Source organism: Agrilus planipennis, unplaced genomic scaffold (assembly GCF_000699045.2).
Source record: "Agrilus planipennis isolate EAB-ADULT unplaced genomic scaffold, Apla_2.0 scaffold39, whole genome shotgun sequence".
Classification (NCBI taxonomy): Eukaryota; Metazoa; Arthropoda; class Insecta; order Coleoptera; family Buprestidae; genus Agrilus; species Agrilus planipennis.
In genome coordinates, this window is record NW_020439074.1 from 603,407 (window position 1) to 628,246 (window position 24,840).

General features: G+C 34.1%; 1 protein-coding gene across 1 annotated transcript in view; it reads right to left on the bottom strand.

Moving 5' to 3' along the window:
• Positions 1-979: 979 nt before the first annotated feature.
• LOC108745002 (hemicentin-1) overlaps positions 980-24,840 on the bottom strand; it is a 149,006-nt gene continuing 125,145 nt past the window's right edge. Inside the window, exons 8-13 of the mRNA XM_025977189.1 lie at positions 20,972-21,131; positions 18,194-18,493; positions 14,684-14,992; positions 8,797-9,054; positions 3,528-3,613; positions 980-1,600 (exon numbers count right to left, since the gene is read on the bottom strand). Of these exons, the coding sequence (XP_025832974.1) occupies positions 1,424-1,600; positions 3,528-3,613; positions 8,797-9,054; positions 14,684-14,992; positions 18,194-18,493; positions 20,972-21,131 (1,290 nt within the window). The 3' untranslated portion in view covers positions 980-1,423. The remainder of the gene's footprint in view (positions 1,601-3,527; positions 3,614-8,796; positions 9,055-14,683; positions 14,993-18,193; positions 18,494-20,971; positions 21,132-24,840) is intronic.

The window sequence follows — 24,840 nt, forward strand, 5'->3', positions numbered from 1 at the left end:
AACGTTATAAATACTGTTAAATCTTGGCTTGGCGTATTACAATTGATTTAAATTAGGTATGTTGAAGTTCTATGCAGAGTTTGGAACATAAATCAAGTAATGAGAGACAGCTTCATACTAACGTAAGGCTTACGCAGATCGGAGTTTGACAAAGTTTGGCTCAACTGCGAATTTAACTCTGTTTCTGATTTATGTAACATTATTTTGCAGACATTAACGCAGGTCACATAAATTTCGCATTCAAAGTAATACATTTCAACTGTTTTGCAAGAGTCCGTACAGTTCCCAGTGTAGGACTTTACCTTGCCTAGGTATATTGTCAACGATGCCCAGCGAAGATATACCTTTGAATACGAAACTTATTAGTTTCTTCCGTTGTGGAAAAATATAAGCAAAAGGATTTATTACTACTTTCAAAGCTAGACTTCATTTTATTCTAGACATTAAATTAAACCTTATAACATGCACGTTAATCAAAATTTTATTAGCAGTGGATAAACAGTGACGGAAACGTTAAAATAAAAACCCAGTTATGTATTATGAAATTTTTGTGCATGTATCTCCTTCGGATATAGCGAAACATACGTTGTATACTTCGTTTACTTTCTGTAGCGATGTAACCTTCAGTTTAACCGGCGCAAAGTAGAAAAGAACAGCACTAGGCCAGAAAAGGAAGGAGACAACTCTCGGCCAAACTCTTAACCGGTGAGGAGCGTATAATCCGTACAGTACTGCACGGAAAAATTGACCATTTTATCCACTACAATTGCATTGCTCAAATGTGCTGTTATTGGTACCATTTATGACTGAAAATACGAACGAGATGTTTATTTATATTTTAAGACATATTAACGGCTTTAACGCTTGTTTTCGAGTCGCACTACTATTCATGATTGAACAAGACTTTTGGCAGGTACTGTATGAAAAAGTATGTTTAATGAACAATAGTCGAGAGTATAATGAGCTTTCTTCTCTCTACCTACGATTTTGCCAGCGCGCATCCAAGACATTAGAAGGGGCACATCGCTACAGAAAGTAAACGAAGTATATTTGTCGACCTTTTTTGAGTTTTACAAATCATTAATTTCAGTTAGTGTTAATGTAATTAATTGAATAGTTGATAATAGAATAGAACAAACGCATACCTAAATAACATCTGACTTGTGCTGTTCGAGGAATGCCAATGATGGATCAGTTTTAGTCTTCGTGAGGATGGCCGACTTCCAGAGATGCAGACCTCCAAACCGTAAACGATAAATGACTAGACATGTAGCGCTAACAATTCACTAACACGGGAATATGCTAAACATTAATAAACCTTACATGTCCTTGTCCGTTCCCCGCCCAACTCTCACCGTTTCACACACTCTCACAGCTGATGAATAAGTTACGGATAGGTGATGTGCAAAGGTAAAGTTCCAATTTAAACACAGCTTTCTGGTAGACGTGTGTCCATGAGTCTCTCTTTAATGGCCAATCCATTAAACTCCGGGTCGATGCCGTTCTCCAGCGTGGTTGAATGGCCGTTATTAATAAGTAAGTCTTTAGGCCTCGCGTCCTTTGGAAGGGTGCCCACTATTGAACTTCTGTACTGGCAGTGCTGTCAACAAAAAGAAGAAGAAGAGGAATATAAGGCGCTTAGGATTTGGTCTCTTTTTGTACCACTCGAATTATTAAAGGCGGAACGAAATTGAAAGAACTGCGCCAAATGAGCTCACTCTCGTACCCGCGCCTCTCCCAGCTTCCCAGCTATCGCTGCAGATGCTCCTTAGTTCACTTCGTCTTCTTGTTCTTCCACTACTTGCTTCGAGAATTAATAAGGATTGAATTCACGAACAGTTTCAGTGAATTATTGTGAACATCGACTCGGTAAAAAGAAGGAAAATTAATTTCCTCTGGGTCATTACCGAACAAATTTCATTTCACCGACTTACTAAACTTTGTACCATCTTTTATACGTTTTGCTACATTTGCAGAAAGTTACATTCGTCGCTTTTCGCACGACTGTTTATACAATTTCAATCGGAGCAATCGTTTAGATATTTTTTTATAGTCCGAGATCCCAGATCTGCCAGACATTACTTATTTTCTGAGTAACAAAATGGGTCGAATAGAGTAGTGTTAATACATATTTTTAACCCTGCTAACTTGAACCTACGACCAATTTCCAGATATACAAACCTCAAAGATATAGTTAGTGTCCAACCGAAAGTTCGGTTTCGGTCGAGTTTCGGCAAAAAAACGAGTTTCGGTTTAGTTTCGGTTTCGGCGGCAAACCTGCCGAAACTACGACCGAAACCGAAACTGCGTTTGGGAGTTCTCGCGCTCTGCTCGGTCATGTTCGGCGCGTTAAATTCCATCCAAGCGAAGTAGATTAGTAGACATTTCGCATCTTCAAAAGAAAAATGAGTCTAGTCTACTATACTTACTCAAATAAACATCTCACCTATTTTAAGTATTTTTAAGGCGCAATTAAAGTATTTCCTTAAATGAGGGGTTGTTATGTTGATTTTGATTTGATTATCAATAAGTGAAAATGTCAAAGACTGCAGAGCTATGTGATTTAAAGATAAAAAAATAAAACTGACTGATTATAATAACGTTTTCTTTATTTTTCTCTCAAAACATGATCCTTATAAGGAAGTTTCGGTTTCGGTTTCGGCCGAAACTGAGACCGTTGCCGAAATTCGGTTTCGGTTTCGGTCGTAAAAACTAGTTTCGGTCGGACACTAGATATAGTAGACTAACTTTTAAAGTCAACACTGGCACAAAATTGTGGGCCGATTCTTGTATGTTCATTATGAGAGTAAATAATACAAACATTAAGTATAGATAGATAAGTTAACAGAATTTTTGAAAACTCTGGTAAAAAGAATTTTATGTTCAAATATGTTATTAAAAACATGTACCCCCCAAAAGATTCTGTTGTATTATCGATTATTTGAAACATTTAAAATTAAAATAAACTACTTGTATAGGATAATTTGGACATGTTTCTCCTTACTGGCCAAAGTTTTCCCATTAAACATTAATACAGTTTAGATTACTTAATACAAAGTTTCGAAAAAGTTACTTGTGCAAATAAATAATAAATATTGAAGACAAGGTACACCACTGTGTTATTTATGATATTCTAAGTCGTAGTTTTCTTTTAGTTCCTCAATTGTATATGTAGAATCATTAAAACAGAGCAAGTAGAAGTTATATGTTAAAATAGTCGAAGAATTAAGGTTTTTACAATGGTGAAACATTTGACTAATAAATGTCATCAGAATAGAAATCACAGACTTTATTAAACTTTCCCGTATTGTAATTTTTCGGTTAAATCATTAATTACATCTGTCCTGATTCTTTTTAATTTTTGATGTTCCATTTTTATGAAACAAATCCAAAAACCGAAAAGAAAAATATTTCTTAGATTATCATGGAGAATTGGGCAGTGTACTTATTCAGCATCAATTTGCATGCTTTAGAGAAATTAAAAGGTTGTTATTTTTTAGTAAAATTAGGTAATAAACCATTTTTACCTGCGGTTCTTCAGTGGAACTGGGGAGCGTGCAGTACCAATGTTGCGCTATCACAGTTGTTTCCGAACTTGATTCGTCAGGGGGATCTGCAACAAGTTAAACTAACTGTTAGGAAATTACTTTCAAAGCTTGATGGCAGCGATCTCGAAATTCTTCTGTCTAACATAAGTTATCTTAACTTCTAAAGGTCATTAAAAAGCAGCATCAAGTTCCTATTTAAATGTAAAATTTAGTATTTAGGTGCTTGAGGGGGGCGTTATTAAAGATGCGAAATTACAAGTGTGTAATATTAATTTGAAATCATTTTTTCGATTTTTTTATTTACCCATTACAAACTACCTCAAATTAATGAGGGAAAAATTGTTGCTGTTGTCACAGCAGTCACAGTTTGTAGTGGGTAAATAAAAAAAATCGAAAAAATGATTTCAAATTAATGTTGCATATTAATCCACTATTAAGTAACTAACAATGTCATAGGATTTCATATATTTAATACATAGATAGTGTAGATACAACAGCTTTTATGTTATGAGGTGGGGGTTAAAACACCCTGTTGGTATCGTTCTTTTCTCTTTTCTGAACTTGACTGAAGCACTGCTGTGAGCCTAGATAATTATTTAATTAAATATATATTACATCTTATAAATAATGCTCCTAAAAATAGAAGCAGCTGAACGTGTACCGTGTCAAGAACCCTGTTCTATAAAGCAGGCCGCACACCGATGTTGCACGTTGCTTTGGTACGACATGTCGCAACTCATTTACTCTGAGTGACTCTTTTATAACGTAGCTCCTAACATGCCACGTACTTTTACAATTGTGTACAGGACTGACGCTGGAAGCTGGCGAAAATTCTAAAATGGCGTGGATGCGCGGTGGCAAAAGTAGGCAGTTTTAGGTATAAAGATTGCAGCCCTCATTCTTCAGTATTCCTATCAGGCGCGTAGATTAAATATTTAAAAATAGGAATCAGTGAGCAAGTAATAGACAGACAAACAGAAGAACTAATTGTAGATGTTGGTGACAGTGATAGAGATTTCCATGATGAGAGTGAATGTGAAAACTAACTATAACAAAAGCAATAGGTTAATTTTTTCTTTTTGATAAGTCATGTTTTTACATTATTTTCTAGTACGCTACTGTCCTATTTGTATTAATACTATAATTTACGCCAACTGAAAGCTTATTTGTGTATCGGTTCCAAGTGACTTACCCAAATAGGTCATAAATGGGCAAGTACCTGCGCGACCGCTCGCCAGCTTTCTTCGTCAGACCTGTAGAACGTTCTCTTTTTGCGCCATAGGTAATATTAACAACACATACAGGAATATTGTATTAATGTGAAAATTAATTTTCAATATTTTACCCTCAATAAACTACTTCAAGTTAATCAGGAGAAATTTGTTGCTGTTGTCACACCCTCGCAGGGAATCGAAAAAGGGACCTCATTAACCTGAAGTAGTTTATAGTGGGTAAAAAATTGAAAATTAATATTTGATATTAACCACTATTATAAATGTCACAGCGTTTCATATGTATTGCTTTTATTCAAAAAATTGAGCAAAACCCTGCAATATGCGAGCACAGCAATAGATAAGTGACAGAAACAATATGGAAAAAAAATATTATTATATTCCACATTAAAAAATCATGTTCCTTATCCGACTACTACACCATGACTATAGTGGAATTCGTTTAATATGACTCCGCCTATATTGACCAACCGCTTAAAATGAAGTAATTGCAGTGTTAGGTTTGGTTTTCATATTAAATTCTCTATAAGAAAGTTTGGATATAACGACTCCGTCATCATATGTGATATATATAGTGAACCAAATGATTAATAATAATATTTTCGCTCATTTTTCTGACTCTTCTTATGTATATCTATTGATATTACGATTCATCGTTTTTTTTCTTTTTTCTGTTAATAAATATACACAATTTGTAGTTTTTCTCTCTATAAGATGTCATTATAAGCGGATCGTACTGTACTTTCAAGTTCTATTGACCACAAATACAAATGTTGTGTTTATGTCGCACAACTTCAGTGTGCGGCCTGCTTAAGATGCCTAGCCATAGTTCGAAATGGTTCATTCTGTGGACTGACTGCGAAATACACCTACACGTACGTGATTGCAATGGTACGGCAGTTACTAATTAGTTAGTGGATAGTATTTAGTGCCTTGGCGTGACGGTCGGCTCTGTGCATGTATGACGAAAATTCCGTATACCTGACGAGCATTCGGCTTAGCGAAAACATTAAAGTTTTAAGTAAAATAAAACGCACAATCGTGGGTCACGTGCCCGCGTCAGTTCGGATACGGCTACCGAGTTAAGAACTTCTTATATTTATAGCCAGACTTACGAACTTTGAAGAACGTACATTTATTTCTAGTTTGCATTGCATTACGCCATTTTTCCTTGCAATAACTTAAAACTACGTCCTACAGCGACACATCCCCGCCATTACTCCTATAGCTAGATGAATTTCAAATGTTTATTTAGTTTGTCTTTTTCTTTTTACCCTTACACTAAATATCGAAAATTAGCAACTTCGTCTAGATTATCGTGAAACATGACATGAATTTTTTTCTCGTCAATAAAGAAGGATGCCGAAAGAAAACTACTTTTTTTTATCTCATAAATCTAAAAAGGTCCTAATGTACCAATTACTCTAGTTATAATTGTGAAACGCTAACATTACATCTCAAAAGGGTTTCTTCAAAAGCGTAATTAAAACAGGGAAGGAATTTTTTTCTTTGATCACCCAAATGAAGATTTAATTTATTAAATACAGCGAGTTCTTGGACGTTTGAAGTGATTCAAAATTGCTTTTAGGCTAATATCTTCTTTACAGCACGTTAACTGTAATTAAGAGTATTTTTATTTCGCTTTGGACATTTTTCATTTCTCTGCTTTTAATTAAAATTTCATTTTGATTCGCCACAACTTTTAGGTACATAAATAAATACGTTTGATCTAACGTTTCTTTTGCTTCGAAAAAGACAAAAATCAAAAAAAAGTAGACACAATTATCTCCGACAAAATCACGAAATTACATTAGCGATACAGTTAAAAATAAAAGTACTTGCGCCCATTTTATAATTACCTACATCATATCTTAACAACAGCTCTGAACTTGGATTCCGTAATTTTACTTGTTTAGGCGTGAAATTAATATTTATTTTTTCCTGAGTGAAGTTTTTTGCTAGTTATAACTTGTAGCCTTTCAAAAAGTTATGACACAAACTTGAAAACCCAATTTTTGCATTATTCAGAAATAACAGAAATATTTAACCTATCACGTGCTTCGTTATATTATTGTATTTTTTCCAAAATATGACGTTTCCTACCAAATTTCTTCTTCACAATTATGAATTTAAAATTGTTTTTATTACTACTAGGCTTTGATCGCAATCTATATCTGCCCCTGGATAACTCTTATAATCCTTCAGTTATTCTTAAGAATTTTTGGGAGGTATGTCAAAATGCAACGAGACAAATAAAAATTTCGAAGAGCGTTCCTCATTCAATTCTAAAACTCCTGTAAAAATTACAAATCGATTCTCTAAACCGTTAAAAAGTTATTGAAATTTTAAAAAATTGTAATTTTACACTTCATCTTATGGAGATTCGTTAACCGAACAGATTAAATTTATTTTTATTAAGAGAAAAAAAGCTACCAGAAATTTCAAACTTTTATAATAAGTAACTTGAACTCTGGAGAATCACTTTAGCGTAAGGTTATTCAAATTCACTAAATGGTTATCGAGGAAAAAATGAAAAATTAGCTGAAAATCTCGTTTTTACTTGATAATATAATGATAATATTTATAATTGTCTGAAATAAATGCAATTTTAAAGTTTTAATTATTATTTAAACATATTAAAAAGTTTTACGCTCATTATTAATAGAGATTGAAACTAAATATTTTTTTGTTTCGAAGTTGAAATCAAGGCATATTCACTGCCAAAAGTCAGTTAAAAATTTTCCATATTATTCGTTATTTCTTATTTTATTCAAAGTTTTTGGTCAAATTCCAAATTTTCTCTCAAACCGTATACTTTTTTTTAGTATAGATATTATTTGCAAAACCTAACTAATCTCGAATTTCTAATTTTTGAATGATTTTTTCCCTAAATTATCGGTAATGCATACCATATCTGCATACGGACTGTTAGGGGAAAGTTTGGGGGTAGTGGTCGAGGTGTGTTTAGTTTTAAGCTATAAAAACACTGTTAGATAATCAATAATAACAGTAGACCAATTCAGACTAGCCGACAAGTAACAAGTATCTTTTTAAGTAGTAATTAATATTAGTTTTAGTTCATTAGTGTGTATGTAGGATTAATAAACGTTTTATACAGTACGAATCTTTTTCATCGACATACAAAGGACCATCGAGGTTTATATTTTGTGTGATCAATTATTGATTTATGTGGTGCAGCAGCACACCGACGGAAACAACAATAATAACAAAGGATATACAGCCCATTTCAATTTGTTTGAATTGTGACCTTGAAGAAATCTGCGCGACGATAGAAAGAATACACACTAGGCGTGAACAAGACAGAAAGCTCTCAATGGGCGGTCTTAGCAGATCGGCTAGAAATGTACAGTACTAGACGAAAATGTTTAGCAATTTCTTAAAACAAAAATGTGTATAAATTAACAATATCAAACAAAGCAAAAGTTTTATAGGTGTGCAGAGCGTTAAGTTAATTCACTTGTTATTATTTTTGGCTAAATATGCTTTTAAATAAAGCATATTCTTAAGTTTTAACGAGGCACTTTAGGTAATTTTGCAAATGGTACTGTACACTTTTGTCTAGTTCTCGCTCGATGATCGGTGGAAAAATGAGTTTCGCAGACAAATATGATTGAATTTGGAATTATGCTACGGCGCATCCTAATAAAGGGAAGGGGCATATCTCCAACTTCTTGAAACGAACAGTACCTGAAGTTTTTCTGTAACTGTAACGACTCCGTAATTTAGATGTTACGGCGTGATTTACTTTACGGTAATTTATACAGCATGTGTAATTTCGTTAGAATTTTGGTTTTAATTACATTTTCCACTCGAATTTCTCAAGCACATGGGATAATATTGCTATCATTTTACCGGGTGTTGTGGCAGAAATCCTCTTCCCGTAACAGGCTGACTGGTCTATTCATATAAAACGAACGTAAGAGCGCCACTAATGAAGTAAGTAAGGCAGGTAGATAGATACTCCTGGAAGATAACGTTGTAATAATAACACTTACCCCTTTTGACGGGGATGATATCGGGGTCCCTTTCATCTGAAGTTTCTCTGGAGGATAATCTACTAAGCAGCGGTTTACTGGAGGGCGGGATGAGGTTTTGCGAAACTCTATCGGCTTTTTGCTCGAACATGGCCTGCTCGGATTTCGTGTGATACCTTCTTGCCCTGAAGGTAACAATCACGGCGATGAGTACGATGGTGATTGCGGTCCCGATGAGTATTCCCAGGAGAGGGGATAGGGGCAGCTGTCCTCCTAACGCTGCAAAAACAGACACATTTTCGAAACTACATAATGGGAGAATAATTGTGGACAATTACATCCATCACCAACGTTACCATGTATACATATATATATGTATGTATATTTAACAAGTTAAACAGTGCTCCCTTCCTAATGGATATAATTTAATAAGAAAGTTACACTCTCGAGTCAAATTTAATACTGATTAACTGGAACCCTAAAGGTAACTTAGATTAATGATGTATGGAACACTAAATGGAAGCATTGGCAGAAGAACATGGAAAGAAAATATAAAAATAAATCAAAAATATTAGTGAAACCTAGATGTTAGATAAATTAGGATTAAATCACTTTTACCAAAACGAAATTCCGTCTGTGCTATTAGCGAATGGTTACACTTAATTTGAAAACTCGAAAAAATCGGTTGTCTGTAAAGTCGGTTTACTGACGATAGTTGAACGTGACAACGTCATAAGAAAATACTGATGGAATGGTTTCATTTTTCAAAAGAAAATTTTAATTTTATTTGTTTGATAGATATTTTGTATGGATATAGAGAAGGAGGTAAATGGAAATGTATTATTGTATAGCAGCTGTCCACGCGGACGCATCGCTCACTCAAGTAGGAGAGAGACAGATGTCGAACGCTGCCGAACGCGGAGGCCGATTGTGCCTCTTTGTCGCTCGTTCCGCGCTCTCGCTTGCACTTCAAGCCTTAAATGGAACGCCTCAGAGCGAGGTAACGCCGCATGAGTCATGTTTTTTCGTGCGTGCAGCCGGCTTCATCGAATTATAAGACGTTGTCACGTCAAAAAATTATTAAGATTACAAAGTTGGAGCTGTGATGTTACAGGAAGATGATGAAAATACCATAAATGTATTGAGACAGAAATGAGAAGGTAATGGAAAGACAGCGTCATGGAAATCAATAAGAACTAGGCGAGATATCTTGGACTATTAGGCCATTGTGGGATGTTCTAGTTTTGACAAAATTGGTTCAAGATTTAATAACAAAATAATGAGCTTTAAATTTTTTCATGGAAAAACAACTGGATGAAATAGTATTGTACTAAATAAGCTGATCGTGAACTGTCTGTTCTGAAACTCAAATACTTTCCTAAATAACTTAACATAATGAACACATTTAAAAAACTAAACTGCTCTGAGGTTCTATTAAAATTTCTAAAAAGCCTTCTAGCAAAACAGCTTTTAAAAACTTAATGTAAGTTTCATAAACATTCAACTTTAATATATATACCTATGGGTATCTTGCAAGCATTGTCCTTTTCGAAAGATGAGAATTTCAAAGCAAAAACGTTATTTGAGTGAAACTCCTCAAATGCTGACAGAGAAATTGAATAATAATTAATATATTTTAGGCACATAGTAATTTAGCTGCATCAACCGCACCAAATTGCATCAAAAGTTCGAAATTAATTCTTTTCAGTTTGATAATACCAAGAATTATCCTTTGTATCTGAAAAATACCTGTTGAAACTTATTCTTGAACAAACAGGGACAGTAGAACTACAGGATATTGTAATTTTAATTGTGAATGTGTTTAAATTATTACTTTGTTTAATTTTATTTGTGTACCAAGCAGAATACTGATGTAATGTGTACCCAGTAGGATATATCAATGAAAATTCCATTTTTGTTTTGATGGAAAGACAAATAGTAATCTATTACGGACATACGAGTAGCCTGATGCTTTAATAAAAAGAAATTGAGAATTGCAAGAGTCCGTGTTGCAAATGGAAAAAGTTTGGTTGAGGGAGTTGTGCGCTGCGAAAAGTGCACCTTCCACGGGATGTAATCGGTGGGAGATGTAAGGAAATTGTGGTGAACTACTTCCAATTTCCTTATACCAGTCATACCCAATTTCCGCGCCATAAATTTTCGCCAAGCCTGCAAGCGCTGAGCTTGTAATAAATTGTTGAGATGCTTGCGGGACAAATATCTTTCGTTCGAAAACCCACCGGTACTTTATGTGTAAGTACCAACTAATAATGATTTAATGTACATTGGAACGTATTTCCTTTTCTAAGTTGGGATCGCTGTTATCGTTTATTCCGGAAAAATTCCTAAAGGTAAATAGGATAGATTACACCTACATCCTGCTAAAAATGAAATTCAAAAATAATATTAAAATTTTGTCTTCTATTTATCGCTATCAAATTACTGATAGAATATCTTACTTTCTCGTTTATTTTTGTGACTGGAGATCAATTGAATTTTAAATAAAAATGTAAATTAAAAATGTTTTGGACTTATGTCTATTTATGTATTATATAAGGAGTAATGTAATTTCGTTTCGTACCACCACTCCTAGAACAAACAGCATCCTTAACTATTTGCGAACAGTAATCTAACCTAGGTCTACCTCTACCCCTCCTAACTCCTGTTTTTGTCTCTAATAATATGTCTCTGACTAGACCTTCATGTCTGAGAAGGTGTCCTACCAACCTATCTCGCCTATTTTTTATTGACATCCATAGAGTTCTCTGTTTTCCTATTCTTTCTAATACTTCTTCATTCCTAACCTTTTCTACCCACGTTATCCTCATCATCCGCCTATAACACCACATTTCGAACGCTTCTAACCTTTTTTTTCCGCCGCGCCCACTGCCCATGCTTCACACCCGTACAACGCCGCACTCCAAACATGCACCTTTAAAAACCTTTTTCGAATTTCTAAATTAACCGCTCGTTTTCGTATATTTTCAATTTTCTACTTTGAATATTCGTCCCGATTTCAACCTAAATCTTTAGATATTTTTTTTGTTTCATTTCTCACTGTTACTTGCAGCTGTGTACAGCAGAGATTCAAACTTTGAGCGGTTTCGTCGAATTATGGGACCTTCATTACAGTTGAAAGTTTTGACTTCTGCAAGAAAGTCCCTCCAGGCATTTCGAGTGGCAATCAGTTTAGAAAATCCATCGTCAAAATTCATACTGGCAAATAACTCAAATCCGTTTGTTACAAACATACATACAGATCGATATTAAGTCAATTACAGTATGTCGTATTGTTAGCTTGTAGATGTTATTTCTAATGTTAAGTAGCACTCCAAAGAGTTCGATAAGTTTAGCAAGTAAATTTTGAAGTTATAACTGTTTTAGGGATATGAAATTATAAAATTTTAGCATGAAACTATGTGGCGGTAGTAACTAACTACGAAGTTTTAGCATCAATATCTATTTAGACATGCAATTGTTTTTGAATACTTAATGGATATTTCAGGTCGTCTCCGTCCAAACTTTCGTACACTATTATGTCACTGAAAGCCGAAAATTTGAAGTAACCAACATTAAGTAAACTTCGGCCGCGCGAAAAACTATTATTAAGGCATAAGTCGGGAAGAAACTTTCCGTGTAAGGAAAATTGAGAGATACTTTGCCAAAGTGTCTACACATTTCGGCGAGCGTTTTAGTCAATAAAAGGGCCAAGCAATGGAAAACTAATAATAATAATGATAATAAAACAGTCAGATTGAATTAAGAAGTTTGAAGCGGCAAAAGTTTCTGACGATTGCAAGATTGGTTAGGAAACTGGTTTCAGATTTTTTTCTTTTTGTTATATATTCTTTCTAAGTCGAAAAATGGATTCCGAAATTCAAACGAAACCGTTTATATTGTGCTGTCTAACAAATGTTGTGGATTTCGAAAAAAAAAAATAAATAAATAAGGCAGATAACTAAACCAAAGAGATATTTAATAGAATTATATACCAAAAGTGGTCTAAATATTATTATTACGTTTGAATCATTCTCAATAAAATCATATCAATGTGACATAAAAACAGGGGCGTAGCTGCAGGTGGGCCAATGGGCATCGGTTTTATTACCACAAATATGTGTTTTCTGTATAATATTTTAGATACACATATGTAATATAACGTTCTCCTGTTTAAAAGATTGTAAAATTTCTTTAAAATTGATATTTAAAAGATTACGTTGAATATTGATGAGTTGAAAAAATTCCCGTGGAACGCCCATAGCGATTTTAGTTGATCAGGAAAATTTTGCTAAAAGGTAAATTTTCAAGGAAACGCTACAGATGGCTGATTAAAATATTAAGGCAGACTCAAAAAGACATTTCAAATCCGTTAAGTAATTAATGAAACTTTCCCATCGCATTTTCTTGGCGAATACAGTCTAATGGATTGTAAATGGAAATCAATAAGCGGGCGTTCCGTTAATTAAGGGCAAAAAGTAAGAAATTTAAATTACATCTTTTTTCACAGTTTTTAATAAAACCCATGAATCCTTTAACGGATGAGCGGAATTAATTAAAAACTGATTCATAATTACCCATAAAATGCAATGCGAAAGCTAAATGGGTACCCAAGATATACACGGACGATGGGTATTAAGAGTTATGAATAATTATGTCAAAAACTTTCGACATAAACTAGGCAGTTATGAAGATAATACTTTGAAATTGTATACAATGCTGGTGAACTAAGAATCGAACTTTGGGAACGCAATCAACAAAAGGCAGCATCATTGGGATCCATCAAATTGGCATACACCACCTGGTAGCAAAACTCGTAACTAAAATGAGGGATAAATATCCGAGGGAATGGTATACATAAATCGTTAAATTGTTTATTAAAATAATAAAACACGTTAAAAAAGTAAAAAGTCTTTTCATGATGGAGTCGACGAAGTTTTCTTCTAAAGTTAAATCAAATAAAAAGTTAATATGTTCAGTGAAAAGCTGCAATAGCACTTCAGACATAGATCTTCACTCTTCACCTACATTAACTACTTTCCAATAAAAACTAACCGTTTTATATATGTAAAAAATATATTCGGAAAATTAGAGAAAAAAGTAAACTAATAGAAGCTTGGATGAAAGCAGTAGGTATCAAAGAAGTGAATTCCGGAATAAAAATTTGTTCACGTCATTTTAATGCACATGATTATATTTCAGCAAGTATTTACCATCAGCCATAACCTTAATATTTAAAACTAGAATCATACTAAAATTATAAAGTGAGAAATTATTTATTCCTGTGTAATTGATTTAACACAATTCTAATGATACGATATAAGTATTTTGAGGTTAAGAACCTACCTGCTGCAATACAACAAAGTTGCAATAATGTGTTTGCAACGTTCTCTTAAATCGGCTTTGCACGTGCAAGTCATTGATATGATATTGCTTAAATCACCCAGAATCACCTCACCAATTATATAACGTGAATCACTTTTTAAATCCGAAGTTTGTAAAAAGTAGGCAGTAAACTTGACGGAATTTGAAGGCTAGCTTCCGGATTTGTTATTTCCGAATTTTATAATGTGATTGGCATTAAAAACACGCTCACCTTCAACGAAATTTCCTTTCCGAGGCTTTGTGTCAGCCCAATCACATATTGTGTCAATACTTATCATTTTATCGTAATTTAAAAACTTGGAAATTGCACGGTACACTATAGGAACTACGATAAATTTTCCCTAATCGGCGCCATGTTTTTAGGTTCCTTCCATTTGACGGATCCCAATAGGGATATTTTTGCAAATCCAACAAATAATAATTCCTGACAAGATAGCATATCAACGTAAATATACAACATACATATATGTGTATACATTTATTATAGATACGTGTGTGCATTTACCATAAGTTACATTTTACGTACCTGTCCTCTTTTCCGTTTCTCCGACCGTAACATCTTCGATAACGACCGCGCTACTTCTTCCTTTCATGTTAACCGAATAAATTTTTATTTTGAAATTGACGTTCGGCTCGAGATTCGTGAGCAGAAAATAGGGCTCGTCATGGGCGATATACGTGCTGACGGGTTCGTCGGTGGGCAGTCTCCTGTCGGAGTAGAGTTCGAGCAGGAAATGCTGGGGGAGTCCCCCGTCGAAGCCGGCCAAGCACGATACAGCCGCGTCTGTGGCCGTCTGGTTGATTAACGTGCAATTGCGGACAGAAAACGGCTTCCCTGGAAGAGAAGAAGGACAAGCATAAGGATAGCTCCTTAATAAAATTGCTGATTACATCCTTTGGGAGATGAACACCGTACTCTCCTTCTTCCTCTTCTTCTTACTCCACTTCTAGACGTTATTAGCAGACAACAAACAGGAATTGTTTTCAATAGATGACTAAAATTAGATTTCCACTTACTGGCTCTTTCTTTTCTGCCTTGTAATGCAATGAATTTGAAATCGATTTTACAGACACAATTAACTATAAATTGTTTAGAAGAAAAATTCTATTTTATTTAGTATGGTATTTTATGAATTAAAATGGAAACGTATACAAAAACTATATGGAACTTAACTAAGTAAAAGCCCCGAAAAAATGATTCGACGCCTAAATTGTCGTTCTCAGTTAGAGACCGATGAGCTCTGCTTCTGATTTCTCACTCCAATTTTTTTGCGTTTTAAGCTATATTTAGATTAAAAAGAGATTTTACAAAATAATAGGAAAACGACGCAGTCTTTACCCATCATTACAACTATTGTTATATAGGTAGGAGCAGATATGAAAATAGTGGAGAGGAATCCGTCAAGAAGTGAGGTAGCTGGTGCCTAGATTCTATTAGCTGCCCGTGCTGCGCATGCGCTTGACGTCATCTACGGTGTAACTCAGCGGCTTGCTGACTATCAGCGACATTTAAATGTGCTAACATCGTGTAAGTGACCTAAATAGAAAACTTACGGTATCGAAGACCGTGTTACAATATTGGGGAGAGAATAGTTCATAAATAGAAACGTAGCTTTCTTTAATCTGACGGGTCAGTTGATTAATTCGAAATTGAGGGAAGAAAATGCCCTCTTCGAAAAAGAAAAAATGCGAACATAAGGGTCGCTGATAAAGTCACTGATTACGTCCTTTGGGGACGTACCGCAACCCTTATATAGACGTTATTACAGGATGAATGATCAGGGATTGTGGCCTAAATGGATCCGAACGCACAATGGAATATATCGAAAGGAAAACTTGTTCGCTTTAGATTACACAACATCCGAATATATGTATATATGCAGCTATTGCTTTCAATTGAAAAAGAACAGTGGGAATGGCAATAAGGAATATTCTGTTTTGAAAAAAGATGATGTTTAAATAAATATTAAACCGTCGTCCTTTTTAAATCTTCACTTAAGGTGCCCCTACCGTTTCCACCTTAAGGCCAATAAAAACAAGGAAAGGCAGTGGTTACTTGAAGTGGGTCCTTATCAAGCAGCAAATTAAACGAGAGTACTAGATATCAATTAAATCGCCCTTTTATCCTCTTTTCTTTAACGACATTTTCAGGTTAGCGTGAGCAGCAAGTGGAGAGCATTAAAAAAATCAGATAGTGGCCGATTCGGCGTTAAAACAGAAGTCGTTTTCTTTCTAAACCATCGCCCATTTGCCGTAGAAGTGGAACTTTTCGAAAGCGATGGAATCACTGTGAGCAGTCCGGAGCTTGATTTCGAGGAAAAAGAATGCGAAGCTAGATCTGGAAAGCGATACAGCCCGGATGTGGCATTAAAGTTAATACAACAGTAATTGGTCTTAGTTTAGCTCGACGAATGAAGATAAACTGCTTGATATATTTCAAACTTTCTTTGCCTTTTTTGGCAATTGCCTTTTCTCAAAGATTAAGGGGACTATTTTGTTTCTATGTGCTATTATCCGGGATGCTGCTTTAATTCATTGTTACTTTAACTTATCACACTTAAAAATCTCAACATTTTGAAATAACGACAAAAAGCTCTTTAAAAACGAGTGCCCACTGAGGGGTTTGTCTTATAAACAGTGCCACATACTTTTATTTTTATCAACCCACAATTTTTTAAATCAATTGTAGTTTTGTTGCTTTAATTTCGTTTCTTAGAATTAGAAAAATCATTTTCTTTTAGGATTGAAGTTTAAGCTGATATTTTATTGTATTGCTTTTGGCTTTTACAATACTTAATCCTAATCCAAATAATTTTTAAAATCTGTGACAAGATATACAGCCAAAACCGTTTACTACGACATCGTTTAAAACAACATACCGGTTATACTGACCAAAATCATAGGTTCCGGCTTAATTCTATTAGGCCCCTTTATAAAAAACACTGGTTTTTACGACATTGGTTATTACGACATATCTCTTTAAGCGACTCCATTTAACTGATATTTTCGGAGAATTATCTGTTAGAACGACCAGCTGTATTTTAAGCATTTCAATAGATAACAGTATCCACATCTGGTACAGTAAATGACCATTAAGATCGCAAAAGTAAACAAAAACTTGTCGAGTTTAGGGTCTATTGTAATACTCAGAATATCTGCTACTGAAGCTAAGGAGTTTGTTGATGCAGATAACTCTATTGCAATTTGTGCACCAGCTACGGAAGATGATATTGTACAAGAAGTTCAAGAGGAAAATGACGAACAGGAAGAGACTGAAGAACAATTTACAGTGCCAACTTTGAATGATGGTCTCAATGCTGTCAGTGTATTACGAAAAATTGTTTTTTATTCTAATGAACAGTTTCATATGCAGGGAAATTATGATGATACATTAATTAAAATTAAACGTGAACTACAAAGTCTGTACGCACGACAGAAGTGTTCCAAACAGACTAAAATTCCAGATTTTATTAATATAGAAAAATGATAATTATATGTACGTAATGTCTTTTTATAATACGGTTTATGTAAAATAAATAAAATGTAGTTTTATTTTATGTATGAATATTTTAATCACGCATTCAATAATAACGTCACCGGCTACTACGACTGTCGGTTTTTACGACCAAATACGAGTAGTCCCTTCGATGTCGTTATAACAGATTTTGACTGTAACATGCTCAGTTTTCTCTGTTAGTTTTTTCATGTTTTATTTTATGAATACATTTTTCAAGTAGCTATTTGAAATTTTGACACAGTTGTCGTATTTAAATATTTAATGTATTCAGATTAGTTTTAAGGTACTATGATACCTAATGTATCTATTACCATTAATATTTGCATTTAGTTACGTAGTATATTAAAATTAGTCAGAGCTTTATTTCAATTTTTCTTCAAAAAATAAAGATATAGATTTCTAAAATTCGTTCTGATGTAATGAAGTGTCAAGAATCAGTCCTTTAAGAAGAAAATAACTTGGCCCCTTTTAAAATAAGACCATGTATTTATAAAGCAGTAAAATCTAGAATATGTTTACCTGCAGAGACCACTTGAAATAAACAGGGTTCGTTCTGGTAACCGACAGCGTTTATGGCCCAGCAACTGAGTGTTCCGTAATCCAAGTCCGAAATAGGCGTGTAACTGAGCATACTTATGGTTCCATTGCTCGTATCAACGAACATCTCGGACGCCACTTCCATCGTTTCGCCGGAATTATTAAATTTCCACCGATATGACTTGGCAGGAGGATCTGCCTGGACCTCGCACGTGATGTTGACACTTTCTTCCTTCGATGCACCCACCAAAATCGTTTTATTAAATCGGCACGACGGTGAAACTGAAATGGATCGAATAGTTCAAATTACTTAAAAAAATATTTAATGTGACATTTCGACGTTTTTGTAGGGATTTTCAATTAATTTCTACGACTATAAATCGGTGATGCCGAATTTCCTCCCGCACGTAGTTTTGGTTAAAACATAGATGGTCGAATTCCCTCCCAGGTACTAGCCGAGATCCCTCCCGTTCATAACAAGTCCGATAATTATGTAAACGACTATTTACCGATTTTATTTAACGAAAATAAATATATATTTATAGTGCACTTCAATACTTCAATAAATTAAAGATAAAATCATTCCAAAAAGAAAACACATATCAGTTATGAAATGTTTATTTAATTTTAAAACGTTTTACTACCTTAACAAATGTTTGAAAATTCGTGTGAGTCTAGCTTTTTGATGCAATTATCCAGAAAAACTTTATTAGTTTTAGTTTGTCTTGTATTTGACCAATAGAAGGGTAGTCTGATAAAATTATTATTGTTATTGTGGTGTCTATAATATATGAATAATATTAAGATTAATATGTGATGTGAGACTGTATTATTTAAACAACTCTTTATGACTTTATAGTGGCAATTAGCACTCAAGGTCCGCCGCCGTTGAAAGGCAATTGATGTATAATTAGGAGGGAATTCGACATACCGAAAATTTTAACCCTAATTAAAAACAGGTATATGGAAGAGAACTAGGCATTACCCCTATAAATAACCTAAAATTAATGAGAAAAAATTGTTATTACCGTCGCGCCCTCGCCGGGAATCGAACCCAAGTAACTGACTTACTGACAACTTTAAATATCTACAACAACAAGAAAACCAACCGAATAAGTTAATTTTTTGATTTAATTTTGATAATTGATCCCTGCTTTTAAACATTTAATCTACGCCACTAATAGGAATATTGAAGAGAGGGGGCTGCAATCGTTATACCTAAAACTGCCTACTTTTGCCACCGCGCATCCACGCCATTTTAAAATTTCCGCCAGCTTCCTCCGTCCGACCTGTACTTACCTTTTCCACGTATGAATATACAATATATGAATATACAATAAGCAAGTTAAATTTGAATTATTTTACCTATAATTGAAGGTTAAAATATGATTTATTCGACTTCCATTTCTTATCGAATGCTTTTTTTTTGTATACAGTCTCCAATTCTCCATTACGACATTATCATGGTAACGTGAACAATACCACAGGTAAAGAATAAGTGATTCCAATATAATTATAAGGTAGATCTACCAAACTCAACCAACTAATAGCAGGTTTCTTTAATATATCAGTAATTATATGTCTGCTAATGAAGGGACTTTAATTTGTTTCCACTAATCATATTCTATTCGAAATTGTCTTATTATTTGTAAATCGACGGTGGAAATCATATTTTCCCGCCCACCAGTAATATTGCCATACAATATAAGTTCAGGAGGAACAATTTTTTTTACGTGTTTTAATTTTTAACGAAATACACACAATAAGAGGAATCTGATGCTATTATCTCTTCAAACCTCGTCCAATGGTTGACGTTTTTTTATCTACATAAGATTTAGAGTAGGCCGTTTTTCATTTCATTTCAAATTCCCAGAAGTTAATAGAAGACTTAAGAAGATTTCATCATGTTCGAAAAATAAAATAAAAAAAAAACACGATTGTTTTTGTTTTTCCTATAAATGAAGAAAAAAGCCTTGAGCACGGTCTTAAAATTTATGGAATGTTCAATAAAGTGAATGGCATCACAATCACAAAAAAGTTAATAAAACCGATTTTATTCTGCCTTTCATTCTTAGAAAAATAAAGTTACTTCACTTTTATCAAATACTCTGCTGAAGCCACATAATGGTAACGATTTCTGCTAATGAAAACGTGGTTTTGGATCATTTCCATGTAGTAGTACGTATAAATTCACGTAATATTTACCAACAGTTGTTTCTCCTTAATAAAATTGCATTTCAGAAAATACTACAAACGGCACAGTGAACGCCATCTGTAGCACGATGCTACATTTTAGGATTACGTATTTTTCAACAAGGTCCACTTGTGTGGATATCTACTTGCTGAAAACGAATCCCGGCGTAGCCAAACTCAACGTGATAGGCACGTTAGCTTAATCGAATAAAATAATTCGAAGTGGTCTGTATTCTGTCGAAACTGCCAGACGCGGATCGCGATTTCGATCTTTTTGGATCTCATCAGCTCGTCTCAGGCAGCTCCGACAGAACACAGACCAACTTTTACCTGCTGTCTTAACAGTGCGTTTCAGAATATTTCATATTTATTCTGTATAAATACCCAGCTGGTCGATCGTCAATACTTTGAAATTATTTATTTGTTAATTTTAACTTTCATAAACAATTAGACGAGTGTGAAATGTGGCAACTTTAGAATGGATTCCCTATTTTTAGCCACGCGGATTTTTAATCAAACCTTACAGGAAAGAGCGTAATGGAACTGTCAAAATTCAATAATACTTACATTGAACCCTGAAGTCGAGTTCGTTGCTTAAAGTTTCACCCTCGCTATTCACTGCAGAGCACAAGTACTTTCCAGCGCTTTGCCTTGTAACTTTCTGGAGCACCAAACTTTGATTGCTCCGGATTATTCGGGCCGATACATTTTGATTGAGAATTACGCCCTGGAACAAAAAGGATCGTCATTAATTGGTTTTTCCACAGTTGCCAGTACTGATGCTAGTTGAAATACTACACTGTTTCCGTCTTTGCAAACAGAATTGCTTATTTATTCACGACTCCCCGGTGTCTCCTATCACCGCCGACGCGACGGACGTTTCCGTCGTAGGCGGCATTGCAGAAGAATTCCGATGGATTTACCGCGAAATAGTCAGGGATCCTTCAACCTTCTCATTACAAAAGATTTAAAAGGTTTAAGGAAAAAAAGAATAAATTTCATACCGAATCAAATTAAGAAAGCAAATTGTGTACATTGTTTTTAGTATCAGGTATAAAAGAAAAACAATCGGATCGCTAATACAAGGATAATTATTGTAGTAACTATCGTTTAAAATTTAAAACTTTTCACAAACAACGATAACAAAGTGATTTATTTGGATTAGTATTGGGATCCGTCAAATGGAAGGAGCCTAAAAACATGGCGCCGATTAGGGAAAATTTATCGTAGTTCCTATAGTGTACCGTGCAATTTCCCAGTTTTTAAATTACGATAAAGTGATAAGTATTGACACAATATGTGATTGGGTTGACACAAAGCCTCGGAAAGGAAATTTCGTTGAAGGTGAGCGTGTCTTTAATGCCGATCACATTATAAAATTCGAAAATAAGAAATCCGAAAGCTAGCCTTCAAATTCCGTCAAGTTTACTGCCTACTTTTTACAAACTTCGGATTTAAAAAGTGATTCACGTTATATAATTGGTGAGGTGATTCTGGATAATTTAAGCAATATCATATCAATGACTTGCACGTGCAAAGCCGATTTAAGAGAACGTTGCAAATACATTATTGCAACTTTGTTGTATTGCAGCAGGTAGATTCTTAACCTCAAAATACTTATATCGTATCATTAGAATTGTGTTAAATCAATTACACAGGAATAAATAATTTTACACTTTATAATTTTAGTATGATTCTAGTTTTAAATATTAAGGTTATGACTGATGGTAAATACTTGCTGAAATATAATCATGTGCATTAAAATGACGGGAACAAATTTTTATTCCGGAATTCACTTCTTCGATACCTACTGCTTTCATCCAAGCTTCTATTAGTTTACTTTTTTCTCTAATTTTCCGAATATACTTTTTACATATATAAAACGGTTAGTTTTTATTGGAAAGTAGTTAATGTAGGTGAAGAGTGAAGATCTATGTCTGAAGTGCTATTGCAGCTTTTCACTGAACATATTAACTTTTTATTTGATTTAACTTTAGAAGAAAACTTCGTCGACTCCATCATGAAAAGACTTTTTACTTTTTTAACGTGTTTTATTATTTTAATAAACAATTTTACAATTTGCGTGCACAGTTCCTATGTAAATTTTTCCTTCATTCGAGTTATAAATTTTGCCACCAGATGGTGTATGCCCATTTGACGGATCCCAATACCCAAACTATTATACAATACGAGATACACAACTATGTGTTACACCATACGTCTTTGCATAGATCAAAATTAATGTGAAATAATAGTAAAATAATTTTAGGGGACGAAGTTGCTGCATAAAGTCGGTAATCTAAGAAAATGTCTTGATTACAAGGCGAAGAAGAGTACTTTGAAGCGTTAAATTAAAGTTATTACGAAAACTCTGTGTCATTTTTTTTTAATCTTAAAGCTCTTTAGAAAGATAAACCGTCCATAAAGCTTAATTATACAAGCAGGTCTTTCGCGAACATTTATTTTGCGACACGACTCTAATGGGTAAGCTTCTCTAAAATAGGTAAACATTTAAAAGGTTGCTGTTTATCATCCGGACTTTATCTTGTCTTTTATTATGAAGATCATAAGCTGCAGTCACTTTATAGCTCTAGATTAGTCGGATTCGTGAATATTATGAAATATTCGTGACATAATCTCTATCTCGTTTACGGATATCGTAAACGGAGCTTAGGGAGTACACTATATCGCGGAATCTTCTCTTCAGTGTGAGCATAGGACATTCGTAATAATAAATCTAAATGCAGAATTATTTTATTAAATCGATGTCATACGCAGTATCTAATACAAACAAAGAAAAAAACTTGTATGAGTCAACCGATTTGCAGTTTAGTAAATTAATTCAGCAATACAACAATCCCAAAGATATTGCACGCCGAATAGCAGAGAACGCTAGAAAGTAGCAGTTGCTGTATCCTTATCATTTGCAGCGAGTGAGCCTTGATTGAAAGTGATTTTCAGCCGCGAGTGGATTTAGCATAATTTTTTCAATAAGGTATTGTTTACAGGCAAATTTTGACAACGACATTTTGAATTCGTACATCCTTCATGATTTCAAGAACTGTTTTCGGTGGAGACTTATTTAAGTTTTTGGTAAGTTATTTACCCGCAATACCCCAATGGCAGTGTGAAAATATGTCTTAATAAAATTACAATTATCCAGATGATACCCATTTACCGACTAATTCTAACGTCACATACATTTTTTCTTGCCTTTGTGTTCGCACGTTTACATAGTGCTAATACATTATCTGTAGCATTAAATTGTTTATGTTCGATTATCGGCAATGTTTACGTTCTCCATCCATGAGCTTTTATCGCACTACGCAATAAGTAGGCACTTATGTTGCCAATTCACGCACAGGACCGGCTTCAGATTGTTAAATATTGCCCTTAACTACCGTGCGATTGTTTATTGCATTTAGTTTAGACTATCCAAAGCTCTCTGCATTTATTTCTGTTATACTCTGTATATAAAGTTATTTGGTCCACTCGATGTATAATGTACATATTGTTTAAATGAGATAAACTGTATAATGCACAGACCTATTATAATGACTAGTCTCTCTGCCAGATTATCCTCTGTTTTCCTTCTATTATCTATCGCAACATAGATAATGTGAAGATAATAATACGTGTTGTATTTCGAAAGCACAATATACCTTGTAAACAACCAAACATAAAACCATGTTGCCTGTTATAACAGGAACTGATATGCTTTTGAAAGCTTCCCACAAATTTATTATCTATTTTCCCGATATTTTATTGATAGCAAATCGTGGTAGTCGATGAACGTAAACCCATTATTTGAAGAATATGTTAACAATGTAAAGTTAATTAAGCAATAAAATTTTAAATTTATGTCCTGAATAAACTAGTAATTAGAATCCATGTATCTAGCACAAAACAGGGCTATAAAAGTTAAAACGGCGGCAGTACTGTTTAGGCACAATGATAAAATGCAGTTCGATTCATCCACATTGTTTTACCAATTTGTTGATGTAATTATTATTTGCATAAATCAATATTTTATACAGTTTTGTTTCCAACAATCAGTATGGTAATTTTATTACATTTTCCGTTTTCAAAATTCGACGGCTCGTGATATAAAATTTCAATGATCTATTCGCCATAAAAAAATTATGGTTTCGGCTTAATTTAATTTATTACTTTACCTAAATCGGTTTTCCAAATCACTTTATAGACCTGCTTCTAGTTCGAATAAGAAACTGAGAAATGGGTTATTTATAATACAAAACGTATGACTTTTCCTCTGATTTTTAAATAAAATAAAAATGTCATGCGGTCATCACCAATCAACATACATATATAATTCAGCTTGGAATAGTATCTACCTCCTGTAGCTGATTATGTCCAATTGCTCGAAAAACAGTTACGCAATTTCTATTTAAAAAAAGGTTGCGGATAATCCGTAA